The sequence below is a fragment of the Corvus moneduloides genome, chromosome 29, assembly GCF_009650955.1.
Source record: "Corvus moneduloides isolate bCorMon1 chromosome 29, bCorMon1.pri, whole genome shotgun sequence".
Lineage (NCBI taxonomy): Eukaryota > Metazoa > Chordata > Aves > Passeriformes > Corvidae > Corvus > Corvus moneduloides.
Window position 1 is genome coordinate 3,173,151 of NC_045504.1, and position 24,603 is coordinate 3,197,753.

Here is a 24,603-nt window from a genome sequence, read left to right on the forward strand (position 1 = left end):
TGTTGAGGCTGGAAAAGACCTCTGCATTTGCCGTAATTTCTAATTTAAACCTTCCTTAGGAATTTATTCAAGCATAATATCTGTAAATAACCCTGATTTAACCTCATCAGTACCTGCCCTGGGCCTGTCACCATTGGCCCAGCACGAGCACAGACGTTGGTCCCTAAATTGAGGCAATAGGATTGTCCAGGATTACGGCACTGCTATTTTAAGGGATCGAATTTGATCTCGATTATTTCAAAAGCAACGGATTCTCCACTCCCGATTCCAAGGAGAAATGGCTATTTAACACTGTGCCGGCCCCTCGCCACAGCTCCAGCGGGAGCAGGGTGGGAGCAGGGTGGGAACAGGGTGGGAACAGGGTGGGATGGGAGGGGCACGGATCCCTCTGGAGCACAGGGACACCAGGGACACCGGGCAGGATCCACTGCGTGGACAAACAGTGCAGCCAGCAGGGACAAGCCCTGGGCCGGTCCTCTCTGTGCTGGACATTTCCCTGCCCAGACACACAAACAATCCCTTTGTGCAGGACACAAACAAGGGCAGGACACAAAGAATGGATTCAACGTCGGGATCAGCTGAGCTGTGCGCATGACGCGGCCTGTTTGCCACCAGCCCCTGGCCCCCGATGGCCACCGCTCCAGCCCAGGGCCTGGCCCACCTGTATTTTTCCTAAGAGAAAACCAGGAAGGCTGAGTGGGAGATGGACCAGGGGCAAATACACCAGCAATGGCTCCATGGGAGCTGTGCCAGCACCTCCCGGCACACCCCGGCACAGCTGATGGCATCACCAGCCCCCTGCTCTGGCCACCAGGCCCCCTGCTCTGGCCACCAGGCCCCCGGGTCTGGCACAGTGCTGGGACACACTGTGTCCTTCTGCGGGCACCCACAGCACCGGGAATGCCAGGCCCTTGGCACGGAGACCGTCAGGCCCTCGGCACAGGGAACGTGGGGCGCTTGGCCGAGGGCTGTGCCATCCCACCAGCCCTGCAGCTGGTGCCCCACTCGCCGGTGTTCCCGTGCCGTGGGCAAGGAGCAGACAGCTTTCCCTGGTATGGAAAGTGATTCCCAGTGGGAATCAGGCTCAGGGGAGCGAATGCTGACCCCTCAGCCTCCGGGGTCAGTGTTCCAGCCCCACACAGGGGGCACAGACTCCACGGACGGGGATGTCACTCAAGGTCTCAGGCCCCACACTGGGAGGGGTTACGGACCCCTTAAGGGGGGTCTCAGGCCCCATAAAAGGGGTTACCGACTCCATAGACGGGTTTCAAGCCCCTCAGCACGGTCCCAGACTCCTCACCAGGGTCCCAGGCTCCACACAAGGAGTCTCAGGCCGCACACAGAGGCTCACGGGCCCCTCACGGGCCCTCGATCCCTCTCCGGGGTCTCGGGGGGGTCCCGCTCACGACCGCCCCGTCCCGCCGCCAGGGGGCGCGCTGCTCCCCCGCCCCCGCGCACGCGCGGTGGCGCCCCGGAGGGGCGGGGCCGGGCCTGGCCCTGCGCCGCCATTGGCCCCTCCCGGCACGGCCGCGTGCGCCCGCCAAAGCGTTCCGGGCGGGAACGGGGGGCGGCGGCGCGTTCCGGGTGGCGCGTTCCGTTCCGCCTCCCCCACCCCCCCCCCCCCCCCGCCCCGGGAGCGGCCTCGGCGGCGGCGACGGCGGCGGGAGGGCCCGGGGGCCGCTCCGGGCCGGGCCGCGCCGGGCCGCCCATGGAGCCTCTCGTAGGTAACGGCGGGGCTCCGCTGGGCCTCGGGAAACTTTTGGCGGGGCCGGGCCTTGGGGCGGTGTCGGCGGCGCCCGCGGGGTCATGGCGCGGCCTCAGGGGGCGGCGGGGGCGGGTCCCGGGGTCGATCTCGGGGTGCGGGTCCCGGGTGCGGGTCCCGCCTCAGCCGGGGGGCTGCGGGGCCGGGGCCGGGAGGGCTCCCCCGCGCCGCGGTTGGTCCGGGGCCGCCCCCCGCCCGTTCCCGGTGCGGAGCCCCCGCGCTGTCCCGCCGCTGGAGCCACCGCCCGGCGGAGGCTTCACCCCCGGTGCGGGGCTCCCCGAGGAGGGGGCGACCCCCGCTGCCCCTGGGGCAGGGGAGTGGCGTTTTCCTGGTCCCGGCGATTTGGGGCCAAATAATTGTCGTCTTGGTGCTTGTTTTCCCCTGGGAGCGCCGGGATGTCCGGACGGCTGCCCGGTCCAGGCTGCGGCCGCTCCCGGGGTCCCTCGCCGAGCGGGGCAGAGCCGTGAGCGGCCGCCGGGGCCGGGCTCGGGTCCGTCGGCAGCGAGACACGAGCTCAGAAACAACCCTGGAGTTTGCTCGTCCCGATCCGTGAGGAACGGGCTGGCTGATTCGCGGCTGCCTCGCCGGTCTCCGTGATGTCGCTGTGGGCGAGGAGCAGCTCCCGGCCCCAGCCCCGGACGATCCCCAGCTCCAGGGAAACTCTGTTCCGAGGCCTTGGGAGTCACTCGCGGTAACGGGACGGAGCCTCCCGGGAGCTGGGTTGGGTCCCAGAGCACCGGGAATGCTGCGGGGCCCCTCGGCTTTCCCGTCTGTGAAATGCGTACCCGGGGTGGCTCCGAGGCGGTAGCCGGGACCGGGCATCTCCGGGTTCCTAAAGGCCCTCTTGTCCGCTGAGGTCATGGAGCTGGAAAGTCCGAACTTCCAGCCGGGATTCTCTGCACCGAATCACTGACACCGTTGGTTTTTATCTTCCTAACCCGGCACATGTCTTGCTGGGTCTTTTTTTGGGGAAATGGGACGTTTAAGCTACTTAAAGATGGTTTTGTGCTAAAGAAACTTCTGGAGTGGAAATGGCGTGGTCACTTGTGGATGCAGTGTTGGATGTGTCTGGAGGGGCGGCTATCAGGATACGAAGCTGGGAAGATCCTGGAGATGGATCCGGGTATCCCCCGTCTGTGTTTCAGGTGTGAGACCCTTGTCAGCCCCTGGTGTGGGCAGGAGCATCCAAATCCCACCAGGATGGAGCACGGTTGGGGATGGGAAGAGGAGCTGTGTGCCCAAATTACTTAAAATTCAGGACTCTGCTCTTCCTGCTGCCTTAGTATCGGTTGGTTCGGTTTTCTGTTGGAATTTATTTAATTTTCTGCTGGTGTTTGTGGTGAATCCGTGTCACTCGGTGCCGGGATGTGGCTCTGCTGTCCATGGGGGAGCGCTGGGAGATGCTCTGGCCCCTCAAGTGGTGCATCAGCTCCCACAATCCTGAGTAACACTCTGAACTCATCCCTGCAAATGACTGAAGATGGATTTTCCTTGCAGAAGGAGCACTGGGTTGAAATATTCTGGGGAGAAAATGCGTGGAATCGGTGATGAAGCTGCTGTGGCCTCGATTGCAGAGGGGACACTTGGAGCATCCCCAGGGATACGGGCAAGGACAGCGCGTGCCGGGCCCAGCTCTTTTAGAGAACCAGGGTCAGGCTGGAAATAGTCACGGCCTGGTTTAAGGAGAACTTGGCTCAAAGGGAATTTCTTTAGTGCAGACACCAAGGGAACTGAGTTTGTTGTCAGTGCTTCATTAGAGAATCCTATAATTTTGTGAGAGAAAGGAATTGATAACTAGGAGGGATCATGATGATGGGACAGAACCTGGATTTGATGGAGCTGCTGTGTTTGTGTTGGAGACTTTTTTGGCTTTTATCTGTCTTGGAGGTGTCATTCTGGTGGGTTTTTCGGCCCAAGGTTCAGGATGACCTGGGTATTGGGAAGAGCCCAGCTGTGTCTGGAGCACTGGGAAGCAGTTGGAGCTCTGGAAAAAAAGGGGTAAAGCTGTTCACTGAAGTGCTGGAGCTTTATAAGAATGGGATGATTTCCGTAACTGTCGTTTCACTCCTGCTCCAGCTCCTGAGCACCAGTGTGGTTTTAGGAGCCCCTTTTCCCTGCTAGGAAAGCTCGTTTGCAGGGATCATGTGCTGTCCTTTTGGATCGTGCTAAAACTCTGCCAGAGGTTCCAGAGCCTGTGGTTCCCAGAATGGTAAATCTTGGAGAGCTGCTTGTACCAAGCATGAGGTGCAACCGCGGAGCCGCATCCAGCACAGCCACAGCTGCCTGTGACATCTGTTCCCAAACATCCCTGTTCCTCCCTCTCGGACTGACTTCCTTCTGCACTCACAGCACCCCTCTCTTGGGCTGAGGGGCTGACGAGCTCCAAGGGTGTCCTGCACCATCAGTTTTATCAGGAATAACTGTTTTTTGTTGATGATGATGATGAGTCGGGTTGATTCCCATCCTGGAAGAGGCAGGAGCTGCACAGTCTGCGTCCCATCCAGCACTTCTAGACGGAGCTCAGTGACCCCAGCACAGGTGTCAGGTCAGGACGGGTGCCGTTAATCCCGGCGGCTGTTCCGGCGGCATTAGGTAACCTGCCGGGCCAGGACAGGGATGTGGGATGGGATGGAGGCAGCCCCCACTGTTCTGGGGAGCAGGAGGAAGCCACAAAACTCCTCCAGCAGCATCAGGACATGCTTGCTTGGAGCTCATGGAGAAGCTCATTTTTCTCATCGTTGCTCCGATAAGTGTTCAGGTTGGAGCTGCTCCCATGTCCCACCTGTAGGTCCCAGCGTGGCCTTTCCCCTTGGGACCCCCCTGCTTAGCCCTGAGTGCTGCCAAATTCCAGGGTCTTGGAGGATTTGGGGTTAGGAGTTTGATGTGTGCTGGTTTGCTGCTGTGCTCCTGCAGCTCCCCGATGCTGGGAGCAAAAACATCCGTGCGGGTCTGGCAGGATTAAATTTCCCGTGGATTTGGGCACCTCCCGCCTCACCTGCAGGTCCCTGAGGGCTCCGGGGGTCAGGCCTGGGGTTCCCCATGTCCCTGTGGGAACAGGATGTGGCGGAGGGGCTGGGCCAGGAGCAGAACCCTGGGAGTGGAGTCCTGGCTCCCAGCTTGGTTCCTGCCCTCAGCAAAACATCACGTGGCAGATCCGGGGGAGAGACGTCAGAGTTTGCTGCTCCTAAAATATTTCTAGAAGTACCTTTATAAACACACTGGAGCCACCGGTCGTGGCCAACCTTGGGTCAGGATTTGACCCTTGCAAAGAGATTTATTTCCTGTTTCTGCAGCATGTTCAGCACAATTGAAATCTAACAAGATAAGGGAATTAAAGCCCCATAAATTCCAGTCTGGAACTTTGAATGGATCCAGTTTTGCTGCTTCACAGTTGGTTCTGGTGAAATACTTCAGCTCAGTGTTCCCGATGGTTTATTTCCCCCCAGGATGGAGCCAAGAGACACTGAGCTCTTGGACCTTGTGTCCTCTTGAATTCCTCCCTCAGTTTCCCAACTTCCCTGATGATGTCGGGGCAGGGAGCGCAGTCCTGCCTGTGGAAGGCCGAGGTGCTCCGCCTGCTCCTGGTGAGTCCCTTCCCAAACCTGGTATGTGACCATTGGAGTTGCCCTGGGAGAGGCTGTAGGCAGCAAGAGAGAGGAGGCTCCGGGGGGTTTTATGACTTTTCCCCTTATTTTGGATGAACATTTGATGTTAAAGGTCTGAATTCCCGTTAGGAAGGATTTGCAGGCTGCTGGGATTGACCAAACCCAGCTTTGCCCCATTCCCAAACTGGGCAGATTCCTGCTGCCTGGAAGGCTGAAGATTGGTGTTAGTGTTGGGTGGATCCGTTGGCACGTGGGGATGGGGCTTTCACTCGGTTCCCAGGGGCGTGTGACCATGGACTGCTGTTTGCGTGAAGCTCCAGCTCCTTCTGGTCCGAGCAAGGTGCGACTCCAGCACGGCTGATCGCTCCTCACTGCGTCAGGAACGTTGCTGTGCTCAGGCCCTGTGGAAGTGTGGGGGGATATTTGTTAAACATTTGCTGAGAAACCTGCTGGTGTGCTCTGCAAAGAGCTGTTGGGATCGCCGGGATCACAGGAACAACTGGGCTTAGTCCTAAATACGTGTTTTCCGCATATTTCGGGTTGGAATGTGCCAGGAACGCTCACTTTGGATTACATCCAGCTGTGCTGCATCTCTGTGTGCTCCCGGGGGCTTTGGGGTGTACTCAGTGCCTGTTCCATTGTTGGGGGATGGATTTGAAGTTGTGGATCTCCTGGGGCTTGGATTTCCTACCTGGGCTCATATTTCTGACCTATTCTGGAAGGAGGGAAGAGGAGAGAGCACTTCCCTTCCACATGGAGAGGAAATAATCAGTAACTCTGGGGTGGGGACATTTCTCCCTCCAATTCCTCGATAAATCTCCAGCAATCCATCACTGCCTCGTCAGGCCCGGAGTTTTCCATCTGTGTTTTCCCTGGCGTTTTTGTGCGCGCGGGAGTTCGGAATGCCGTGGACGAGGGGGTGGGTTGTGCTGCTCATTCCCTCCCCAAATCTCCGCTGCGTGCGCTGAGTTTTCATTTTCATTGGAATTCCACACCCACCTGAAGGAAGTTTTACTCGTTATCACAGCCAGTTTCATCCTGGAGCTGCTCCTTGTTCCTGCAACCTTTGCCAGGGATTAGAGGATCCAAACGTGCGGCTCCTAATTAGGGATGTTCCCTAAATTGGTGGAGTAAGAGCAGGAATCCCTGCCAAATCCTGCTCCCGGAATGCGCTGGGCTTTGGCATCACTTCCGACGCAGCTCCTGGATTGCTCCGGCAGCGAAGGAATACGGAGTTTTTTTGGGAGCAGGAAGTTAATAACGACACGGTTGCGAGAGTGGGAATGGTGTTTCTCCAGCAAAGCCAAGAAATTCCAGGCCAAAGACTGGATGTAACGGTTGCTCGTGGGGAGTTGTGCTGTTAGGGAATTTCACCCACCTTTAAGGATAATCTTGGAAAAAAACATTTCAAGGCATCAGGGGGGTTTTACCCATCTTTAGGGATAATCCTGAAAAAGAGACTTTTTTCCCTGGGCACCAGGAAAACAACCAGGTTTGTTCATCTTCCACACAATCCTGAAATTTGCTCTTTTATGTCCAATACACCAGCACCTCCCTCTGCCAGCCTTCCCAGATTTTCCCCTTTTCTTCCAGATTTTCAGCTCGGGATAAATTATTTTCCCAGTCTTTTCTGTTCCTTGATGGCAGAATTTTTAGCCCAGCCTTTAACTGCAAAGCACCAAATTCTGTGGAGCACTTTGCCGATCCGGACTCTCACGGATGAGGCTGCTCTCCCTTTCCCTCTCTGCCCCAAGGAATGCGGAAAATCAGGATTTGAAGGCATGGCAGGAGCACACGCCTTCCACAGGCTCAGAACCTGACAAAATCCAGATTTACAGAATAGGTCTGTGGTTTTGTTCCCTTCTGGGAATGAGCTCTGGAGTCAAAGGAGCCTGGCAGGGGGCTCTGGAGTGGGAAGGAGCTCTGTCTGGACAGTGATTTTTTTGGTTTGGTTTGGTTTTTTGTCTGAAAGGGGGTTTTTAAAATGTATTTTCCATAGGATGCATCTCCTAATTCTAGCATTTTGTCCTTGCTCCCCTTTCCCTGGCTCACAGCTGGGGTGCTTGGAGTGGGATACAGCAGGGATTTGCTCCCTGTAAATGCACGAGAGAAACTTTCTGCTTTCTCTGTGCTCCCAAATATTCATTTGTTATATAATTTATTCCTGGATCCTTATTACTGATTTGGAAAGAGACGCTCCACCATCTCTGAGATGAGAATTGGGTTTAGTTCATGAATTTTCCAAGGAAATGCCCATTGTTGGTTACAGCAAAGTGGGTGTTGTTCTCCCAGTTCCCAAGGAATGAACTGGCAGTCCCGGAGCACAGTTAATTTTAGGGGGAGGTTTACGTCCCGCTCAGCCCATTCCCGATGGGGACATGCGATCCACGTGTGCTGTTGGTGTCATTCCCAGATTGATGCCAAGGAGCCAATCTGGTGCCGCTGATTCCGCCCGGCCTTGGCTATGGACATCGTCCTGTCGGATTTTGTTCGCTCAACAGGGGCAGAGCCGGGGCTGGCCAGAGACCTCCTTGAAGGTATGGAAAACTGGGAATAATGGGGGAAGTGCTCAGGGGGGCTGATGGGGAGTAGTTTCCAACACAGATGTTCGGGAACTGCCTCAGCTTCCGTGCTGGGTGAGGGTGACCAGCGCTGCTCCCTTCCCATCCAGGCAAGAACTGGGACCTGAGCGCGGCGCTGAGCGACTTCGAGCAGCTCCGGCAGGTGCACGCCGGGAACCTCCCGCCCTCCTTCAACGAGGGCCGCGGGGCCCGGCCCCCGGAGCGGGAGCTGGCGCGGCCCGGGAGGCCCCCGCTGCAGCGCCAGGATGATGTCGTGCAAGGTCAGTGTCCAAGAGCCGGTGGGATCTGTCAGCTCTTCTCCTGTGCCAGAGTGATCAGGCTGCTCGCTGCCCGAACCGCGGCAGTCTGGTGGTGGCTGCTGTGGGATTTGCTGCTCCTGCCCCACTTTGCTGTTTACTCTTCCTTCATTCCCCCAGAGAAGCGTCTGTCCCGAGGCATCTCCCATGCCAGCTCCACCATCGTGTCCCTGGCACGTTCCCATGTCTCCAGCAACGGCAGCAGCAGCGAGCACCTGCTGGAGATGCCCATCTGCACCTTCCAGCTGCCCGACCTCACCGTGTACACCGAGGATTTCCGCAGCTTCATCGAGCGCGATCTCATCGAGCAGTCCATGCTGGTAGCACTGGAGCAGGCCGGTGAGTGCTGGGTCCATGCTGGTGGCATGTGCCATGGGCAGGTGGGGAGTGTCACCCACAGGAACACCCCAGGATGTCACATGGATTCGTACCCAACAGGGAATCATTCCATCGTTTTTATGACCTGGTGCCAGGGCTGAGTAGGAGCCGCTTCCCTTCAGCCATGGACACTGAGTGTAAATAACCCAGGGTTGTTACCACTGTGCACAGTTGAGAGGGAAAACATCCCAAAACTGTCATTGTCTCAGCCCTGGATCATCCCAATGCTCCGTCCTGCCAGTCCCATGGAGAGACAGGGAAAAGGGAATTCCTGTGTAACACATCCTGCTGACAAATTCTGCGTTGATTACAGACCCTGGAGGTCGATGCTGCTGCTCCAGTGCCTGCTGGGTGCCTGGGGAGGAACCCCCTGCTTTGCTTTCCATCAGATTCCTGAAGAGTGCCAGGGGATCTGTAAATGAGGTTGAGCCAGGGAATGACGGGGACATCCGTGCTGGCAGGGAAAACCTCATCCCTGGCACCAGGAAGGTTCCCATGGGCAGGGGCAGGACACTGCGAGGGGTCTCAGGAGGGTTTACACCCCCCCCCCCCCCCCCACTGTTTCTGTGGTGCTGCACTTACCAGAGAACACATTATCCGTAGGGATAACAGCCACTCCAAGGGCCCAACTTCTCCCTCTCCTGCTCAGGAGTTGCTGTAAGAAATATTCTCATGTTTTGGGAATGAGCACTTGATCCCAGCGATCCCATTACACGGTGATGCCGTGCAGTGACAGCAGAGCTGCTGGCTCTGGTGCAGATAAACCCCAGATCTCATCCCAGCAGAGCCAGGGCTTGGGTTCCTGTGTCCCAACACAAATGGAGTGCAGGGCTGGGGGTTGCCGGGTGCTTCATCTGTGGGCTGGGGGCACTTCCAGGTCTGCTGAGATGCCACTAATGGGAAGGAATTTAGGAATTCAGAGTTTTAGAAAATGCCTTTCGGAGACTCGAGTGTCTGTGGGTTGCTATAAATGAGTGTTTTGTCTGTAACAAAGGGCTGTAGTGCAGCTATGAAATATTCCAAGCTGGATTCCAAGTAGGGTTTTGAGCATGGTGCTGTGATCTACAGAGACTCCCATTATGAATTTAGTCCACACCATCCTTAGGGGATTAAGGAAATATTTTATAGCCCAATAAATGTTCAGATCCTCTTCCCTGTGTATTCAGAGGTCCTGTTACACCATTGTGGCAGAGTAAGCGCTTTCAAAGTGGCTGTAAACTTCAATGAGATCCTCTGGGAATGCTTTGAATGTGCTCGGAGTGGTATGGAAAGGTCTTGGTGGAGCTGAGACCTCGGCCCTCAACAGAGCCTTGACATCCTTTGACACAAACCCTTGTGGATCAGGAATCAGGCCTTGCTCCGAGTTGGGAAGCTGCAGAGTGAGTTTGCTCGCGGCACACGGGGAGGAGTAGTCCATGGTGCCTCACCTGAGGATACTGGGGAAAAAAATAATGAAGAACTGAAGATCCTGATCCTGGTCCTTCACCTCTGCCAGGGGGAAACCCCAGTTGGTTTCTCATTGCCACACAGGGTGGCAAAGGATGTCCAAGTCCGTGTCCATGTTGGATCCCTTGCGTCGGCCTCAGGAGCACAGGGCCGAGGGAGCAATCCCTGGGACACTCCCTGTGTCACGCAGTGAGAGTGGATTCCCAGTAGCCTTAGGAAAGCCATTTGTGGTTTGGATGAGGCAATCCTCCCTTCCTCTGTTCCTTCCCATTGCCGTGACCTGTTCAGGTGGCTCCTGCTGGAAGATACGATGAGATTTCCCCAAACACCCTGTGGGGACAAACAGGTGTTCTGTGGGATAGCATAGGGTCATGGTGCTGGATGCCAGTGGACTTTCTCTGTGTGCATAAGATCTGTTGCCACCACGGCCGTTGTGGGAAGATCCCTCATGCTCCTGAATCCAGTTGACTTCCCTGCAGAGCTCTCAGGGCTGGCTCTTAAGAGCCACACACAGAGAAATGTGTTGTTTTCAATACTTCTGGGCAGCCTCTTGGCCTTTCCGCCGCCTCGACGGGAGCAAAACGTCGGGAGGAGGGTTGGGCAGGCGGTTCCTTTGGAGACAACTTCTCTTGCGTAACTGGAGTCAGTGCAAACACTCGGGCACAGAAATACCTCTCCAAGGTGTGTCTCCTCAGATCCGACTTGGGCAGAGGTTGCACAACCTCCGAAGCACCAACCGGAGATGCAAACTCCATGGAAAAGAGCATCAAATCCTGCAGGAACAAGGGAAAATGGACAGAACCGAGCTCTCGGCGCTGCCCCTAGCAGCGTTATGTGTGGGACAGCTCCTGTGAGGCGCCACGTTCGCTCCCCTGGCCCTGGGCCACTTGGCCAAGCTCCCGATTGTGCCGTGCCAGGAGCCATATTGAGGGAGCAGCCGGCTGCTCCGTGCAGAGCCATTGTCCCCGGGCTCAGTGCGGAACGCTTCCAGCTCTGGCGGGTCCCTGTCGCGGCGCTGGGGACAGGAACGACCTGCCTGTGGCACACTGAGCTTCATGGTGTTTTGTTTTCTAGTGTTTGGGGATGTTTAAAGCCCTGCTTTCTGCGTTTAGTTCCTCTCCAGCTGGTCTCCCTGAGGTTGTACAAAGCATTTCCAGCAATCCTATGCCTGTGTACTGGGATCCCTGGCAGGGATCATGCTCCAGAGGAAGGAGAGGCTCTTTGGAAACACTGGGAAAGGGCTGGTTTCCTGCAGGGGCGATTTAAATACAACTTGTTGGAGGCCTAAACAGGCTCATCCAGCCAAAAACCTGCCTGTTGCACAGGATCCAAAAACTCCTGGAAAATACAGTGGCAGAGGAGGGGTGTTGAGGGCAGGGCAGGGCAAGGCACAGGCGGGGGTTCAGAGTCCTGATCCAGCTCAGCTTTCTCCTTTGGGAAGGGCTGAACCTCCAGCCACACTGGGCTTACTGGGCATTTTTTCCTACCTTCTATTTTTAGCTTCTCTTCGCTTGAATCACCACAATGACCTAAAACTCCTGGTCTAAAGTGCCGTTGGTTTGCGTTTGCAGCAGGAAAGCTGCTGGGATCAGCAGAAATCCTGGCATATTCTGCCTAAAAACCAGTGAGCAGGGAAACCTGGCCATGAGAGAGTTGAAACTGGAGGGATTTGGTTCCAAGAAGCAGCAAAAGGCTGGTTTTCCCTGGAGAAGTTGTTTGTGCTGGGCGCTCCTGGAGGCATTTTCAGACTGATGGGCTTTGAGGAGGGAAATAAGGGGAGTGGGGGAAAAACAGATGGAGGAGAACTGGTCTGTGTGGAAGCCCTTGCTCCTATTTGTGTGTAATTCTGGTTTGTGTGACCCCAAATTCAGCCCGGCCTTTTCCTGGCATCCTTGGGGAGTTTTGCAGCTCCAGCCTCCTCTTTCTGTTGCTTTGTCACTGTCCTTACTCTTCCCCCAGTCCTGGGATGGGTCTGTACCTTCCCACCTGTCCAGGTGCTCCCCTGCTTGTTCAGCTGGTTTTATCCTTGGCTGTGGTTTCGGAAGGGCTGAGCCCCACAGTGCCCCCCCAGTCCCGTGCTATGCCGTGGTTTCACGCTCTCCCAAATTTCCCCAGGGCGCCTGAACTGGTGGGTGACGGTGGATCCGAGCTGCCAGCGGCTGCTGCCCCTGGCCACCACTGGCGACGGGAATTGCCTGCTCCATGCTGCCTCCCTGGGTAAGGCTTGGCTTAATCCCCGGGAAACAGCCAACCAGTCCCTGAGCAAGAGCCCACGATCCCCCTTTGGGAGCAGGATCCGTCCATTCTGGTGGGAAAGCAGGGTGCTGCTGCTCCTCCCGGAGCAGCGTGCGGCTGAGGCAGTGTTGGTGTGCAAGAGCAGTCGCAGTGCTCGGGCTCTGTGGGAGTGGGACGGCTCCAAGGGAAGGGGCTGCCAGCAGCTTGTATGCTTCTGAAATCCCTCTCCCCGTCCATCTGGCAAGCTTCCCTGGATTCCTGAAGGAAATGTGGGATAATGGAGCAGCCCCTTCCCTCCTCTGGTGCGTCTGTGCAGGGACCTCAGTGGGTCAGGGAGTGACACCAGCCCCTCCTGACCTTCCACTCTGTTCCTTCTCACTGCAGGTATGTGGGGCTTCCACGACCGGGATCTCATGCTCCGGAAGTCCCTCTACACCCTGATGGACAAGGGAGTGGAGCGGGAAGCGCTGAGGCGGAGATGGCGCTGGCAGCAGACGCAGCAGAACAAGGAGGTGGGAGCCAACTGAATGTTGGTTTGGGCCCTCTTTGCCGAGGGGAATGTCCTGGGAAAACATCCCGTGGGTTTGGGAGGTGCTTCCTTTTGGGTCTGGAATTCTGGGCAGCTCCCTGCTGTGCCACTGGACTGTGCTGAGGTAAGGGGTGTCCTGCAGTCAGAACTGCAGCAAACTGAAAGGGGCTTGGGACAAGTGATAGGACGAGGGGAATGGGTTTAAACTAAAGGGGGAAGTTTGGATGAATATTGGGAAGCACTTTCAAGGAGGTGGTACAGAGTACGATGATTATTTTTGCGTAAACCCATAGAGAAAAGTTGTGCTGTGGGTATAAACCTGTGCTGGAGCAACTGGAAGAGGTTCACTTGGAGGATTTTGGGTTCTCTTTGCTGTTTTTCAGTCTGGCCTGGTTTACACGGAGGAGGAGTGGCAGAAGGAGTGGAACGAGCTGATCAAGTTGGCGTCCAGCGAGCCCCGTGTGCACTACAGCACCAATGGCGGCGGCTGCGGCGGGTACGGAGCAGAGAACACATCCAGGTGTAGAACAGGGAATGCCTTCCCTCAGGGCACAGCTCTCATGGTGCTCCAGGGCAGGGCAGGGGCTCTGTGTTGGTCTGTCTCCTTGGGGTTTCAGGGGAAGGACAAAGGATCCTGAGGAAACACAAGGCACATAAAGCATCCCAGGAAAGGATTTTGGTGCTGCACAGCCTCTTCTGTGGGGTAGCACATGGACTGAGCAGGGAATAAATGCTTCCCTTGTGTTTCCTTGTGTTGCTGGCTCCAAAGTGAGAGAATAACCCAGAGCTGAGAGTTTCTGCCATCTCACTTCTGTTTCAAGGACACTTCCCTGCCACAGCTGTCCAGCTCCTTAGATAAGGGACTCCCAGCAATGCCAGGCAGCATCTGGGCGTTCCCTGGGCACAAACCCTTGTCTTGGAGCAGGACATTTTGGGGATCCACACCTAAACCCTCAAATTAGTGCTGAGATCAGCCTTAGTGCTGTCCACCCACCTGTACGTGGCTGCCTGTGAAACCTCCTCCTGGTGTCACAAAGCAAATGGTTGAATATCCAAGGGATGACATTGAACTTCTCCTTTCCCCAAGGGTGGAGAGCTCAGAGGAGCCAGTGTACGAGAGCCTGGAGGAGTTCCACGTCTTTGTCCTGGCCCACGTGCTGAAGAGACCCATCGTGGTGGTGGCAGACACGATGCTGCGGGACTCGGGCGGCGAAGGTGAGACCTGCCCTCTCTTTCCAAAGTCTCTCTGACCTGTCCACCTTTCCTTTCTACCCCATGTTTTCCCGGGGGCCCTTTGCCCCCAACCCCCTGTTCCTGGAATTGGGAACAGCACAGGAGGGAGAATTGAGCTGCTGCAGGCGAACCCAAGGAGGGGCCAGCACCAGGCTTGGCTCCCAACTCGACTTCTGCTGCTTTAAGAGCATCCACACGAGGGTTTTTTTTCTTTCTGCCTCTTTTGCCCCTCCCCTCCCCCCCCCCCCCATCTAGAGATGGGAAATTCCGTTCCCTGGGTGGCAGATTTTCCACCATCAGCTTCAATTTCCTGTCAGAGAAGGTTAATCAATTTCCATCGTTCCGTGGGCAAAGTTCGTCTTGTGGGGGTGTGAAGAGGAGGGCTTTTTATAGAAAATACCAGTTCATTCTACATTTTACATCCTCCCGATGTAAAATAAACATCTATTTTGGGTTGTGGTTTTGTTTAATGTCCCTTGAGATGACAGAAAATTGCAGGTGAGCCCTCGACTGAGGCAAACGGCTCATTCTGGAGCAACTGCAGCACAAACAACTCTGAACTCTTGAACCTGTGATCAGAACTAACCGCCCTCGTTTCTTCCCAGCATTTGCCCCAATTCCCTTTGGAGGGATCTATCTGCCCCTGGAAGTTCCAGCCAACAAATGCCACCGGTCTCCGTTGGTTCTGGCTTATGACCAAGCCCATTTTTCTGCCCTGGTCTCCATGGAGCAGAAGGAAAACACAAAGGATCAAGGTGAGTGATGAGATTCAGCTGAACAAAGCACTGAGGAGGAGGACTTGGGAGTGCTGGGGGGGAGAAGCTGGCCAGGACCCGTCAATGTGCACTGGCAACCCAGAAACCCAACAGTGTCCTGACCTTGGAGCCCTTCCTGAAGGGGCTCCAAGAGCTGGAGAGAGACAAGACAAGGGGGAATGGCTTCCCACCGACACAGGGCAGGGTTAGATGGGATATTGTGAAGAAATTCTTCCCTGTGAGGATCGTGAGGCATTCCATGGCGCTCTGACGATTCCATGATCCCAAGCACTGGCAGTCACTGGGATGTGCCATGAGGCCATTCCAATCAGAGGTGATGATATTCCTGGTGGGTGCTCAGAGTTGGCTCCGAGTGTGGAGTATTTGTCCTTTTGGGCTGTAAACATGACATTTCTGTCCCGGGGCAGCTGTGATCCCCCTGACGGACTCTGAGCACAAGCTGCTCCCCGTGCACTTCGCTGTGGATCCCGGGAAGGAGTGGCAGTGGGGGAAGGACGACGGTGACAATGTCAAGCTGGCCAGGTTGGTGATCCAGGGTGAGGCTCTGCTGGGGGTCTGGGTCATCCGCAGAGCAGAGAGGTCACAGATGAAGGGGTCAGTCCTGACCCCAGCTGGAATTTCTTGTGCTGGGTGAAAACTGTGCCCAGAAAATGACACTGTTCATGGGGATGGAGCAACTTTTCCTTCATGTTGGTATGTTTTGGGTGGGGCTGTGACATCTCATGAGCTTCGTTCCCACACAGTAAGTAGATGATGCTCCAGATCCTGGAGGTCTGGGCTGGGTGTAGCTCGGACACCAGCAGCAGTGGACGATCTTCTGTCATAGTAGCACAAAAAAAAGTCTGTTTTTCCATGCGCCACCGAATCCCTGTGTTGTGGGCCCTGGAGTGGGAAGGGTGGCGGCCACCAGACCATGCCTGGTTTGGGTGAAGGTTTGGGCAGGTCTCACCATGGTTTGGTCCCAGCAGGTCCTGTGGCTGAGGCAGAAGCGTTTTGATTCCGACACAGGAATCTGATTTCTCCCTTTGGGTTTTCATTGAAAAGTTGGAAAGCTGCATCATTGTCCCTTTTTGTGCTGTTGGATCTGCTGTAGGAAAACACCCCTTTAAACACGTAACACAGGGAATAATGTAAACGTGGGGGGAGATATTTCCAGGTGGGAAATTGCAATGGCTCTAACTCGTGGTTTTGCCCCAGTGTGACGCTGTCGCTGGAGGCCAAACTGCACCTGCTGCACAGCTACATGAATGTCCGATGGATCACGTTGCCTTGTGACATGCAGGTAAAGGGACCAGGGGGATCTTCTTTACTTATGAATTATTTAACCCTCCTTTCTAAAGGGAAGCTGGTGTAGGGCCTCACCTGGGGGCTCTGCCTCATGTGGGGTTCTGAGCCTGCAGGAATTGTGGCTGATTCTGCTCAGAGAGCAGGGAAGTGACTCAGTTTTGCGGGTGGGCACCTTTTCCCTAGAGCTTTCCATGCCCATTTTCAATCTTCACACGACCTGGAGGCCCAATGCCCCTGAGGGACGCCCCATGCTCTAAACAAACGGGAGCTGTTGGTTTATGTCCACCTCGAGACTGGGACAAGTCTCACCCCCTCTTCCCTGGCTTTACCCCTGAAACCTCGAGCAAGTGGAGCTATTATAGAATCACAAAATAGGATCATAAAATCCTGGGATATCTCAGTTTGGAAGGGTGCCACGGGGACATTTAGGGATGTGCAGGATGCACTGGGGATGCATCTTTCTGAGTGCCTCTGGATGCCATCCCCTCAGTGTTCCAAGCAATGCCACCTCCTTTGCTTCATCTTCCACCTGAAAATCTTTACTCGAGGAGTTTCTAGACTTTGATATTTGTCTTTTCTTCCTCCCCAGGCACCTCTGGCTCAGCCAGAATCCCCCACGGCCTCCGCGGGTGATGACGCTCGCTCGGCAGCGGAGTCAGGCGAGTCAGACAAGGAGTCGGTGTGCAGCAGCTCTGCCAGCAACGGGGGCACCAGGGCGGGCAAGGACAGGGAGAAGCCAAAGAAAGAGCGGGAAAAGGAGAAGGAAAAGGATAAAAAACGGGCAGACTCAGTGGCCAACAAGCTGGGAAGCTTTGGGAAGACTCTGGGCAGCAAACTAAAAAAGAACATGGGGGGCTTGATGCACAGCAAAGCCGTGAAGGGTGGTGTGAGCAATGGGCAGGGAGACACCCTGGAGAAGAAGAAGAAAGGATCACTGAAGGCACGGAAAGGCAGCAAAGAGGAATGTTCCCCAGGAGACTTAGCTCCTGCAGAGAAACCGTGTCCAGGTAAAGCAGCCCCGGAGAAGCCATCGGATCCCTGCAAGTACAGCAGCGACGTGCGGCTGAGCCTGAGCATCCTGCGTGCGGCCATGCAGGGCGAGCGCAAGTTCATCTTTGCCGGCCACCTCAAGACCAGCACCCGGCACCAGTTCCAGGAGGAGATGATCCAGAGGTACCTCCTGGATGCCGAGGAGCGTTTCCTGGCAGAGCAGAGGCAGAAGGAGGCAGAGAAGAAGGCGCTGGGCAGCGCTGCCCCGGCCAAGAGGCCAGAAGGGGAGGCGGGTGCCCAGCGGAGTGAGGAGGCGATGCCGGGCCCCGTGTTCTCCCAGCCACCTCCCACCTACCCCCCACAGCCCCTGGAACCGGCCGTGGGTGCTAAAATTGCCGCTTTTCCTGCCAGCTATTCCGGCGTTTTCACCTTCCCCAGGCCCTCCATGGGCAGTGCTGAGGGGCTGCACCCACCCGGCTGCCCCGAGGGCCGGCGGCAGCTGGCGGGGGGGCCCTGTGGGAGCCTCCCCCCCTACGCCACCCTGCCCCGGCACCACCAGGGCCGGCTCGGCCTCTGCCCCCCTGGCCCTGCCCACCTGGGCCGGTTCTCCCCCACGGACATGGACATCCAGCCTCCCTTCCCTTCAGAGTGCGAGGGCTCCGGCTGCCTCCCCCCGCACAGCAACGGCTGCCGGGAATTCCTCGATCAGGACAAGGGAGGAACAGCGGATAAAATGAGAAGCCAAGCCCTCTACAACATCCAGCAGACCAAGTGCAAACAGCCCAACTGCAGCTTTTATGGACACCCAGAGACTGGGAATTTCTGCTCCTGCTGTTACAAGGAAGAGCTGCGGCGCAGGGAGCGGGAGGCGCTGGTGCACAGGTTCTGATGCTCCCCCTGCGCGGATCCGGACCCATGGAACATGGGGAATGCAATAGCAGAGATCCATTTTGGTTTTACACCCACCCATGCTCCCCTCCCGCTCTGCAGGAGGTGGGAGCAGGCGTTAGGCTGGATGGGCTGGGAATGGCATGGGGCTGGTGGGATTGAGGGGGTGCAGGAGGGAGAGAGGGGGGAAAACCAGGCCCTGCTTTCCCAGAGCCCCTGCAAGGGAGGAGGAGGATTCCCGGGGGTGCCTGGGGACAGTGGGGGCTGCTCGGGTCGGAGCACAGGGTGAGAGGGGAGAATTCCTCAAAAACTCAATAAACCAGACCAAAGCTTTGGGAGTGGGCAGGGGGAGCAGCTCCCACCAGGTCCTTCCCGCTTCCCTGACTACCTGGGACGGAGCAAAAACGCCCCATTTTGAGCGTCACAAACCTTTTAATGGAGTTTTTTAACACTGGTTTTATTCTGTATTTCTTCTTGCTGGTACTGAGCGACACCACGCTGGAGTTGGACATTGGTGAGGTGGGGGTGGGTTGGACTCCCCCCGCCCAGTCCCAGATGGCTCCGAGCACCAGGATGGGCTCAGGGCTCTGTCCCCCCCTCCCTGACCGACAAGCTCAACTCTGGTTTTAAAAATGTTGTTTTTAAACTCTTTCTGAGGCAGGGGGAGCCAGGGGGGGCCTCCCAGCGCTCGAGGGATCGGAGGTTTCTCTTCCTGTGCGGAGCCCCCAGCCCACGGGAGAGCCGAGGTGAGATCCTGGGTCAGCGTCTCCTGCCAGGAATTCCCAGTGGCGTGGGGCAAATCCCCCATGAATACCCACTGGAAAGGGGCCCCAGAGCACCCCCAGTCCTGGGGTGGAGCCGGGGGGTCACAGCCCCATGTAACTCCTACTTGAGCACAGCTACTCTGTACTACCTCTGATCCTGATTAACTCGGCTCCGTTGTGCTGAGCCACCAACTGACCTTTAGGCTGCGGAATTAATCCATATTTTTGATAACAGGGCTAAAAAGCAGAACAATAAGGTAAAATCCTCCCATGACTAATGTCCCGCGCCATTCCTGACCCCATCCCGGCCCCCTGGCTCCCAGGGTGGGATTCACTTTAGCACTGCGATGTTTGCACAGAATTTCTTGGGTTTTTTTGGTAAGTGCAGCTCCCAAACCAGGCCCGATCCTGCACGGAGTGAGGTGCAGCATTTCCTATCACACGGAAATAAAACAGGAGTTATTTCCTTCGGCCAGAGCTTTACAACATTCCCTTGGTTTTATTTTGGGGTTGATTTTCCAGAAGGCACCAAACTATGCAACCCCTTCCTGCCCACGGCCATTTCCAGCAGAAGGGATGAGGGCCTGGGCAGAGGAGCTGGAAGTGTGCTGAGCTCGGGGGATCACCCGACACCTTACACTTGGCCCTAAAAACATTAACTTAGACCTAAGCTCCTGCCCCAAATTAAGGCCTTCCTACACCTAAATGCCCCAAAATAAGGCCTTTCCTAGTGGGATCCCAACACTTTTGAGTCCAGCCAGCAATGCTCCTTGTCCACAGATTTTCACTTCCAAATTTCAAACACCCCAGGGATGGTTTGACTCCAGTGTAAGTTGTTTTCCCTGGTTTTATAAAATCCCCAAGAGTGGCTGAAGCTGTGGGAAGGGGAGGGTGTGGCACCCACTCCAGCTGGCTCCTCTTAGCTTGGAACAAATTCCACATTTCTCCCTCAAACTGCAGGAATTCCAGTGAACTCTAACCCTGGGGCAGGGACATGCAGCGCTGGCTAAGCGGCACAGGCTCTGCCTCCGCTTGAAATTCACCCCAAATTTTAAGCTGAAATGATTAAAACCCAACCCAAACCCTTCACTATTTGTGGGCACTTGGTTTAAATTTCAGTTTCTGATGTTTATTTTTCCCAAAATCGGAGCAGCAGCTTTATTTTGAGGTTGGGAATATCCTTCAGCTGTGCCCGAAGCATCGGGAGCAGGGATGCCCCATGGCACGGGAGGAAAGGCGGGAGGTGGTGCTTCACCACTTGTTCCTGGGGTTTTGGGGGAATTTCTCTCTGGTTTGGTTAGCTCCATCCCAGTGGATGCTGGACTTGGGTGGGGATGGGAAGTCCGCAGACCTGCTCGCTGGTTTGGTGGGTTGTGGGAGGAGAGAGGGAAGAAGGCAGAAAACCTGTAGGAAAAGCACCAATCCTGGAGGGAAAACTCCAAAACTGGAGGAGGAGCACCAAACCTGACCCCAGGAGGGATTTTTCCATGGGGATGGGGACGGGGAGGCTGTGGTGTGACCCCAAGGTCAAACTAAGTGCACTTACTGGTGTGGTTGGAATTCAAATTGCTGCCATCGGATCCTGGTGGAGGAAAACTTTGTCTTTCAGTGTGTGTAAAACCCGTTAATGAGATTTGATTTGATTTTATTAAATGAGATTCACCTTCGCCATTCCCTGGCCCCTCGGCGGGGGAGGCCGGGGCAGATTTGGGTCTCACTAACGCAACGCCGAGTGACCTGAATTAATTCTGCAGTGGTTTATTCACAAAAAACCCCTTTTTTAAAAAAATTAATTCCGGATTGATTGGTGATATTTGGCCTCCAGGTGAACAGGACTGAAGCGTTGCGCTCGGGCTGTACCTGTGGCCTCGTTGTGGCACCACGGACTCATTGACAATAAAAACCTTCAGCTGATGCACCTGAGGCTCCTTCATCCCCTCGCCCTGAGGGCTCTGGGGGTCCCCAATTCCCTCCTAGGGCTGTTCCTCATCCCCTTCTCCATCCAGTTATTGGGATTTTGGGGTTATTTTGGGGGGTTTTTTCTCCACTGAGGAGAACAGTGCCTTCTCTCCTGGAGAGTGGGTAAACTTTCCTTCTGTCTATTCCATTTATTGTGTGATTCCATTTTGGTACTAATTCTTGTCTTTCCTTTAAAAAAGAACATCCTCAGACACCCTTCCCTCCCTGTTTTCTGTCCATCCTCGCTGGTCTTGAGGCCTTTTCCCGAGCTGCGTCCCAAGGCCACCCCAGAGGGATGCTCCCTTTGGTACCTGAGTCTCAGGACAAAATTAGGGATAAAATCCAGCACGGCCCATATGGATGCTGAAGCTTTAAATGACAGAGGAAAAAGAGGTTTGGGGGTGGTTGGAGATGGATCACGGAAGGTGGGACCCCACGAGCAGTTTCCCATGGGATTTCTGTCACTGGGATTTTCTCTCCCAGCTCCCGGTGTCTTTCCTTCCTGCCGGCATTGTGAGTGACAGTCCGTGCCCAGCGCCATGTCTGTGCCGGATGATTTTCTTCCAGGATCTTTCCTCCTGCCATGGCCCAGACTGACCCCGTCCTGGCTTGGAGCAGCTCCAGGCTCAAAGCCTCCAGGAAATTCCTCTCATCTGCCAGGTGCTGGAGCCAAAAGCCTATCCAAGCCCCCAGGAACCTCTGCCAGGTGATTCTCCTGCAGGAGGAAAATTGGGGTGCATGAGTTGCAGCCCCTCAAAGCTGGGGCTGCCCCAAAAATCTGGGGGGAAATGCATCGAAAATCAGAGTTGGAGGTGGAGTTCTGGTGAGTTTTCCATGTGCCTGGGTTGTGTCAGGATTTATCCCGGCACATGCCGGCACTGCTACCTCGGCTGCCTCGGGCTTTGGGTTTTGGGGTGCCCGGAGGTCTCGTGGCACTGAGAAGGGGGGGGGTAGCCCCAGGGCCACCATCCACCTGCTGCCCGATGCGGGGTCGGGGGCCGGCGGGAGCGGGGCCGGCTTGGCTTTTGGGAGCCGGTGTTGGGCTGGGAGGAGAAGGCTCCGTGCTTCGGCCGTGAGTCACCGAGCGGCTTCTCCTGCCGTACGCCCGGGAGAGGCCCTGGGCCCCCCCTCCCATGACGCTGCTGACGGGCTTTGGGGGTACCCCGGCACTGGGCAGCGCTTGCGGGGTGCCGGGGCTGTGGGGACCCCAGAACCGCCCGTCCCTGATGGGGTCCCCGGCTCTGTACCCCCGCCCCGACGCTGAACTTCTGGGGTGCCTGGGAGGGGGTGCCCCCATCCGCCTGCGGAGCTCCCGCCCCCGGGCTCCCCCCTCTTTCCCACCGCCGGTACCGGGCACTGGGATGGCGGGGGGCGGAATGCCGGGATCCGAGGGGTCGGGATGCGTGGAATCCCGGGCCCCGAGGGGCGGGATGCCGGGGCAGGGATGCCAGGGGAGGGCGGGATGCCGGAGTGGAGGGCGGGATGCCCGAGCCGGGCCGGGCGCTCGGGGCTCTCTCCCGGGCCGCTCCGGCCCCGGCGCTCCGGGCCCGCCCGGCCAAAGTCCCTGCGCCATGAGCGGGGCCCCGGGCGGCCGCCGCCCGACCTTCCCCGAGCTCCCAGGTAGGGCCGGGGCCGGGGGCCGGGGGTCTTGGGGGGGCTCGGGGCGCTCGGAGCCCCGGACCCAGTGCCGGTCCCCGCAGGGGAGCGGGTGCTTGAGGAGGCGGCGGGCGCCCGGCAGCGCTGCGGGAGCGGCGGCGGCTCCGTCCCGGGAACGCTGCTCTGCACCAACCGCCGCCTCGCCTTCCTGCCCGGCCAGGTGCGACGGGAACACCGGGAACGCTGGGAATACCGGGAGCGGGACCCGGAACGGGACAGCGGGCCCCGCGTCGCCTGCCCGGGGGGACCCCTGCCCCGGCGCGACCCCATCCCACCGCATCCCGATCCCATCCCGAACCCATCCCACTGTACCCCGACACTCGGCTCAGCCCCATCCCACCGCATTCCTGACTCCCATCCCCGCTCCATCCCGACCCCATCCTGACCCCCATCCTAATTGCATCTACACCCCCAGCCAGTGATATCCCAACCCCACTCAGCCACATCCCGGCCCCATCCCAGCTTCATCCCAGCCCATCCCGGCTCGTTGATTGCAGAACCCGCCGTGTTCACCCCGGGAACTCCTCACTGCAGGACATAGTGGGGGACAAGGCACAAGGCTCAAGGGACATGGGACAGCTGGGTCCAGATCCATCCCCACCACCCTTCCTGGGACTGGGGGGACACTCCAGCTCTGCCCGCTCTCCCACAGGCCCCTGGCTCCCGTGGCCTCCTCCACTCTGAGGACGAGGTGGCCCTGCCCTGCATCCGCAAACTGGTGGCAGGTAATGGGGATATCTGGGCGCACGAGGGATGAGCTGGGCAGGTCTCGGGTCTCAGCCCCATGTGATGAGTTGGGCAGGTCTCAGCTGGCCCTGACAGTCTCATCCCCCTGACCCCAGCCAGCAGCTTCTCCAAGCCCAAGGTGCTGACGGCCGCCTCCACCCTCAAGTTCATCCCCGAGGAACTCCTCGTCTTCTGTCGGGATTTCCGCCTGCTCCGCTTCTACTTCCCTGAGAACGGGTTGGCTCCTCAGGCATTCCGGGTAAGCCAGGGAGATGCAGAAGTGTTGTACCCTCACTCTGGGGTACCCCGCGGTTCTGGGGAAGCCTGGGGGGCTCACACCCCACCCTGGCTGCCCCTGCAGTTGGCCAATGCCATCGCACGGGCACGGGAGGCGGCTGTGTGGCTGGGGGACGCTGCCGAGGGACACGATGGCTGGTCCTGCCCTGGTGGGGCCCCCCCAGAAGAGGTGGAGGAGGAGGAGGAGGATGAGGAAGAAGGCTCATCTGCCACACTGTTCTTCGAGAGCCCACAGGACTGGGAGAAGGAGCTGCAGCGTCTCGGCGCTGCGGGCTGGAGGGTGAGTGCCGTCAACGAGCGCTTCGACATGGCACCCAGGTACAGCCCCACCAGCCCCCCAACACTGCCTGAGCCACTGGAAATGGCACGTGTGATTTGGGGGACCCCACTCTGTGCCCCCCCTTCCCACAGCCTCCCCCAGTACCTGTGGGTGCCCAGCGGGCTTCTGGACCACGACCTCAAGCGAACCTTTGCCCACTTTCAGGAGCGACGGGTGCCTGTGAGTGCCTGGGCAGGCCCTGGTGGGGTGGGGGGCACTGGGAGGGGGATGTGGGGGCATCACCCCGTTTCTCTTGCAGCGCCTGTGCTGGCACCACCCGGGGGGGGGGGGACCTGCTGAGAGCCGCCGGCTTTCACCCGAACTCAGAGCCAGGCAGCGAGGACATGAGGTGGGTCCCAGGGGGTCCCGGGGGTGCTGAGGGTGTTCCCCCAGCCTGGCCTCACCTGGGGCTTCCTGTGCCCCCCAGGTGCCTGGAGGCGCTGCTGCTGGGGGGCCGTGGGCCCTGTGTGTTGGCCGACATGGCCGAGCTGCCCACGCTCGCCGACATCCAGCTCGCCCACCTGAGGCTGCGGGCACTCTGCCTGCCTGGTAAGTGGAACCAGGCAGACCCTGGGGACCCCCAAGCCCCCGGGGGGGCTGGGCCTTCCCCCCCACTGAAACCCCATCCCATGGGATCCAGGTGCGGCAGCAGAGGAGAAGTGGCTCTCGGCCCTGGAGGGAACACGCTGGCTGGACCACGTCCGGTGAGCAGGAGACAAGGGGGGCTCTTTGAGGTGTAGGGAGGTATTTTGGGGTGTAGGGGGGAAATTCACCCTAAATCCAACAGTGGGATGTCCCCCCAGCCCACCTGGCGCTGTGGGGTGAGGGGGGCATTGTGGTGGGTGCGTGAGCCGCCCGAATGGGCGACTGTGGCA

The 24,603-nt window shown here is 57.6% G+C and overlaps 2 protein-coding genes across 4 annotated transcripts in view; both read left to right on the top strand.

Annotated features, from left to right (window-relative positions):
- The first annotated feature begins 1,637 nt into the window (after positions 1-1,637).
- Positions 1,638-20,689, top strand: OTUD7B (OTU deubiquitinase 7B). 3 transcript variants are annotated; one of them, XM_032093422.1, is made up of 12 exons: positions 1,638-1,724; positions 7,781-7,904; positions 8,039-8,209; positions 8,366-8,584; positions 12,185-12,286; positions 12,689-12,816; positions 13,217-13,329; positions 13,921-14,048; positions 14,672-14,821; positions 15,250-15,364; positions 16,040-16,124; positions 16,719-20,689. In XM_032093422.1, exons 2-12 carry the CDS (start codon positions 7,832-7,834, stop codon positions 18,006-18,008), a joined length of 2,574 nt encoding a protein of 857 aa, XP_031949313.1. In that variant the 5' UTR covers positions 1,638-1,724; positions 7,781-7,831; the 3' UTR covers positions 18,009-20,689. The 3 variants fall into 3 exon arrangements, with proteins under 3 accessions (XP_031949313.1, XP_031949315.1, XP_031949314.1); XM_032093424.1 differs by having other exon boundaries at positions 1,672-1,720; XM_032093423.1 differs by lacking the exon at positions 1,638-1,724 and adding an exon at positions 1,957-6,859.
- Positions 20,690-21,823: 1,134 nt separating this feature from the next.
- MTMR11 (myotubularin related protein 11) overlaps positions 21,824-24,603 on the top strand; it is a 6,203-nt gene continuing 3,423 nt past the window's right edge. The window contains 10 exon segments of the mRNA XM_032093425.1: positions 21,824-22,350; positions 22,431-22,546; positions 23,039-23,111; positions 23,229-23,371; positions 23,474-23,727; positions 23,821-23,908; positions 23,988-24,008; positions 24,010-24,077; positions 24,156-24,277; positions 24,369-24,432. Coding sequence (XP_031949316.1) covers positions 21,864-22,350; positions 22,431-22,546; positions 23,039-23,111; positions 23,229-23,371; positions 23,474-23,727; positions 23,821-23,908; positions 23,988-24,008; positions 24,010-24,077; positions 24,156-24,277; positions 24,369-24,432 — 1,436 coding nt within the window. The 5' untranslated portion in view covers positions 21,824-21,863.

Bases quoted from the DNA above. Each gene is read 5' to 3' on its own strand.
- OTUD7B (XM_032093422.1), top strand. From the start codon at position 7,832: ATGGACATCGTCCTGTCGGATTTTGTTCGCTCAACAGGGGCAGAGCCG. The intron at 12,287-12,688 runs GTAAGGCTTGGC...TTCTCACTGCAG, and splicing joins GCTCCATGCTGCCTCCCTGG to GTATGTGGGGCTTCCACGAC. The intron at 15,365-16,039 runs GTTGGTGATCCA...GTTTTGCCCCAG, and splicing joins GACAATGTCAAGCTGGCCAG to TGTGACGCTGTCGCTGGAGG.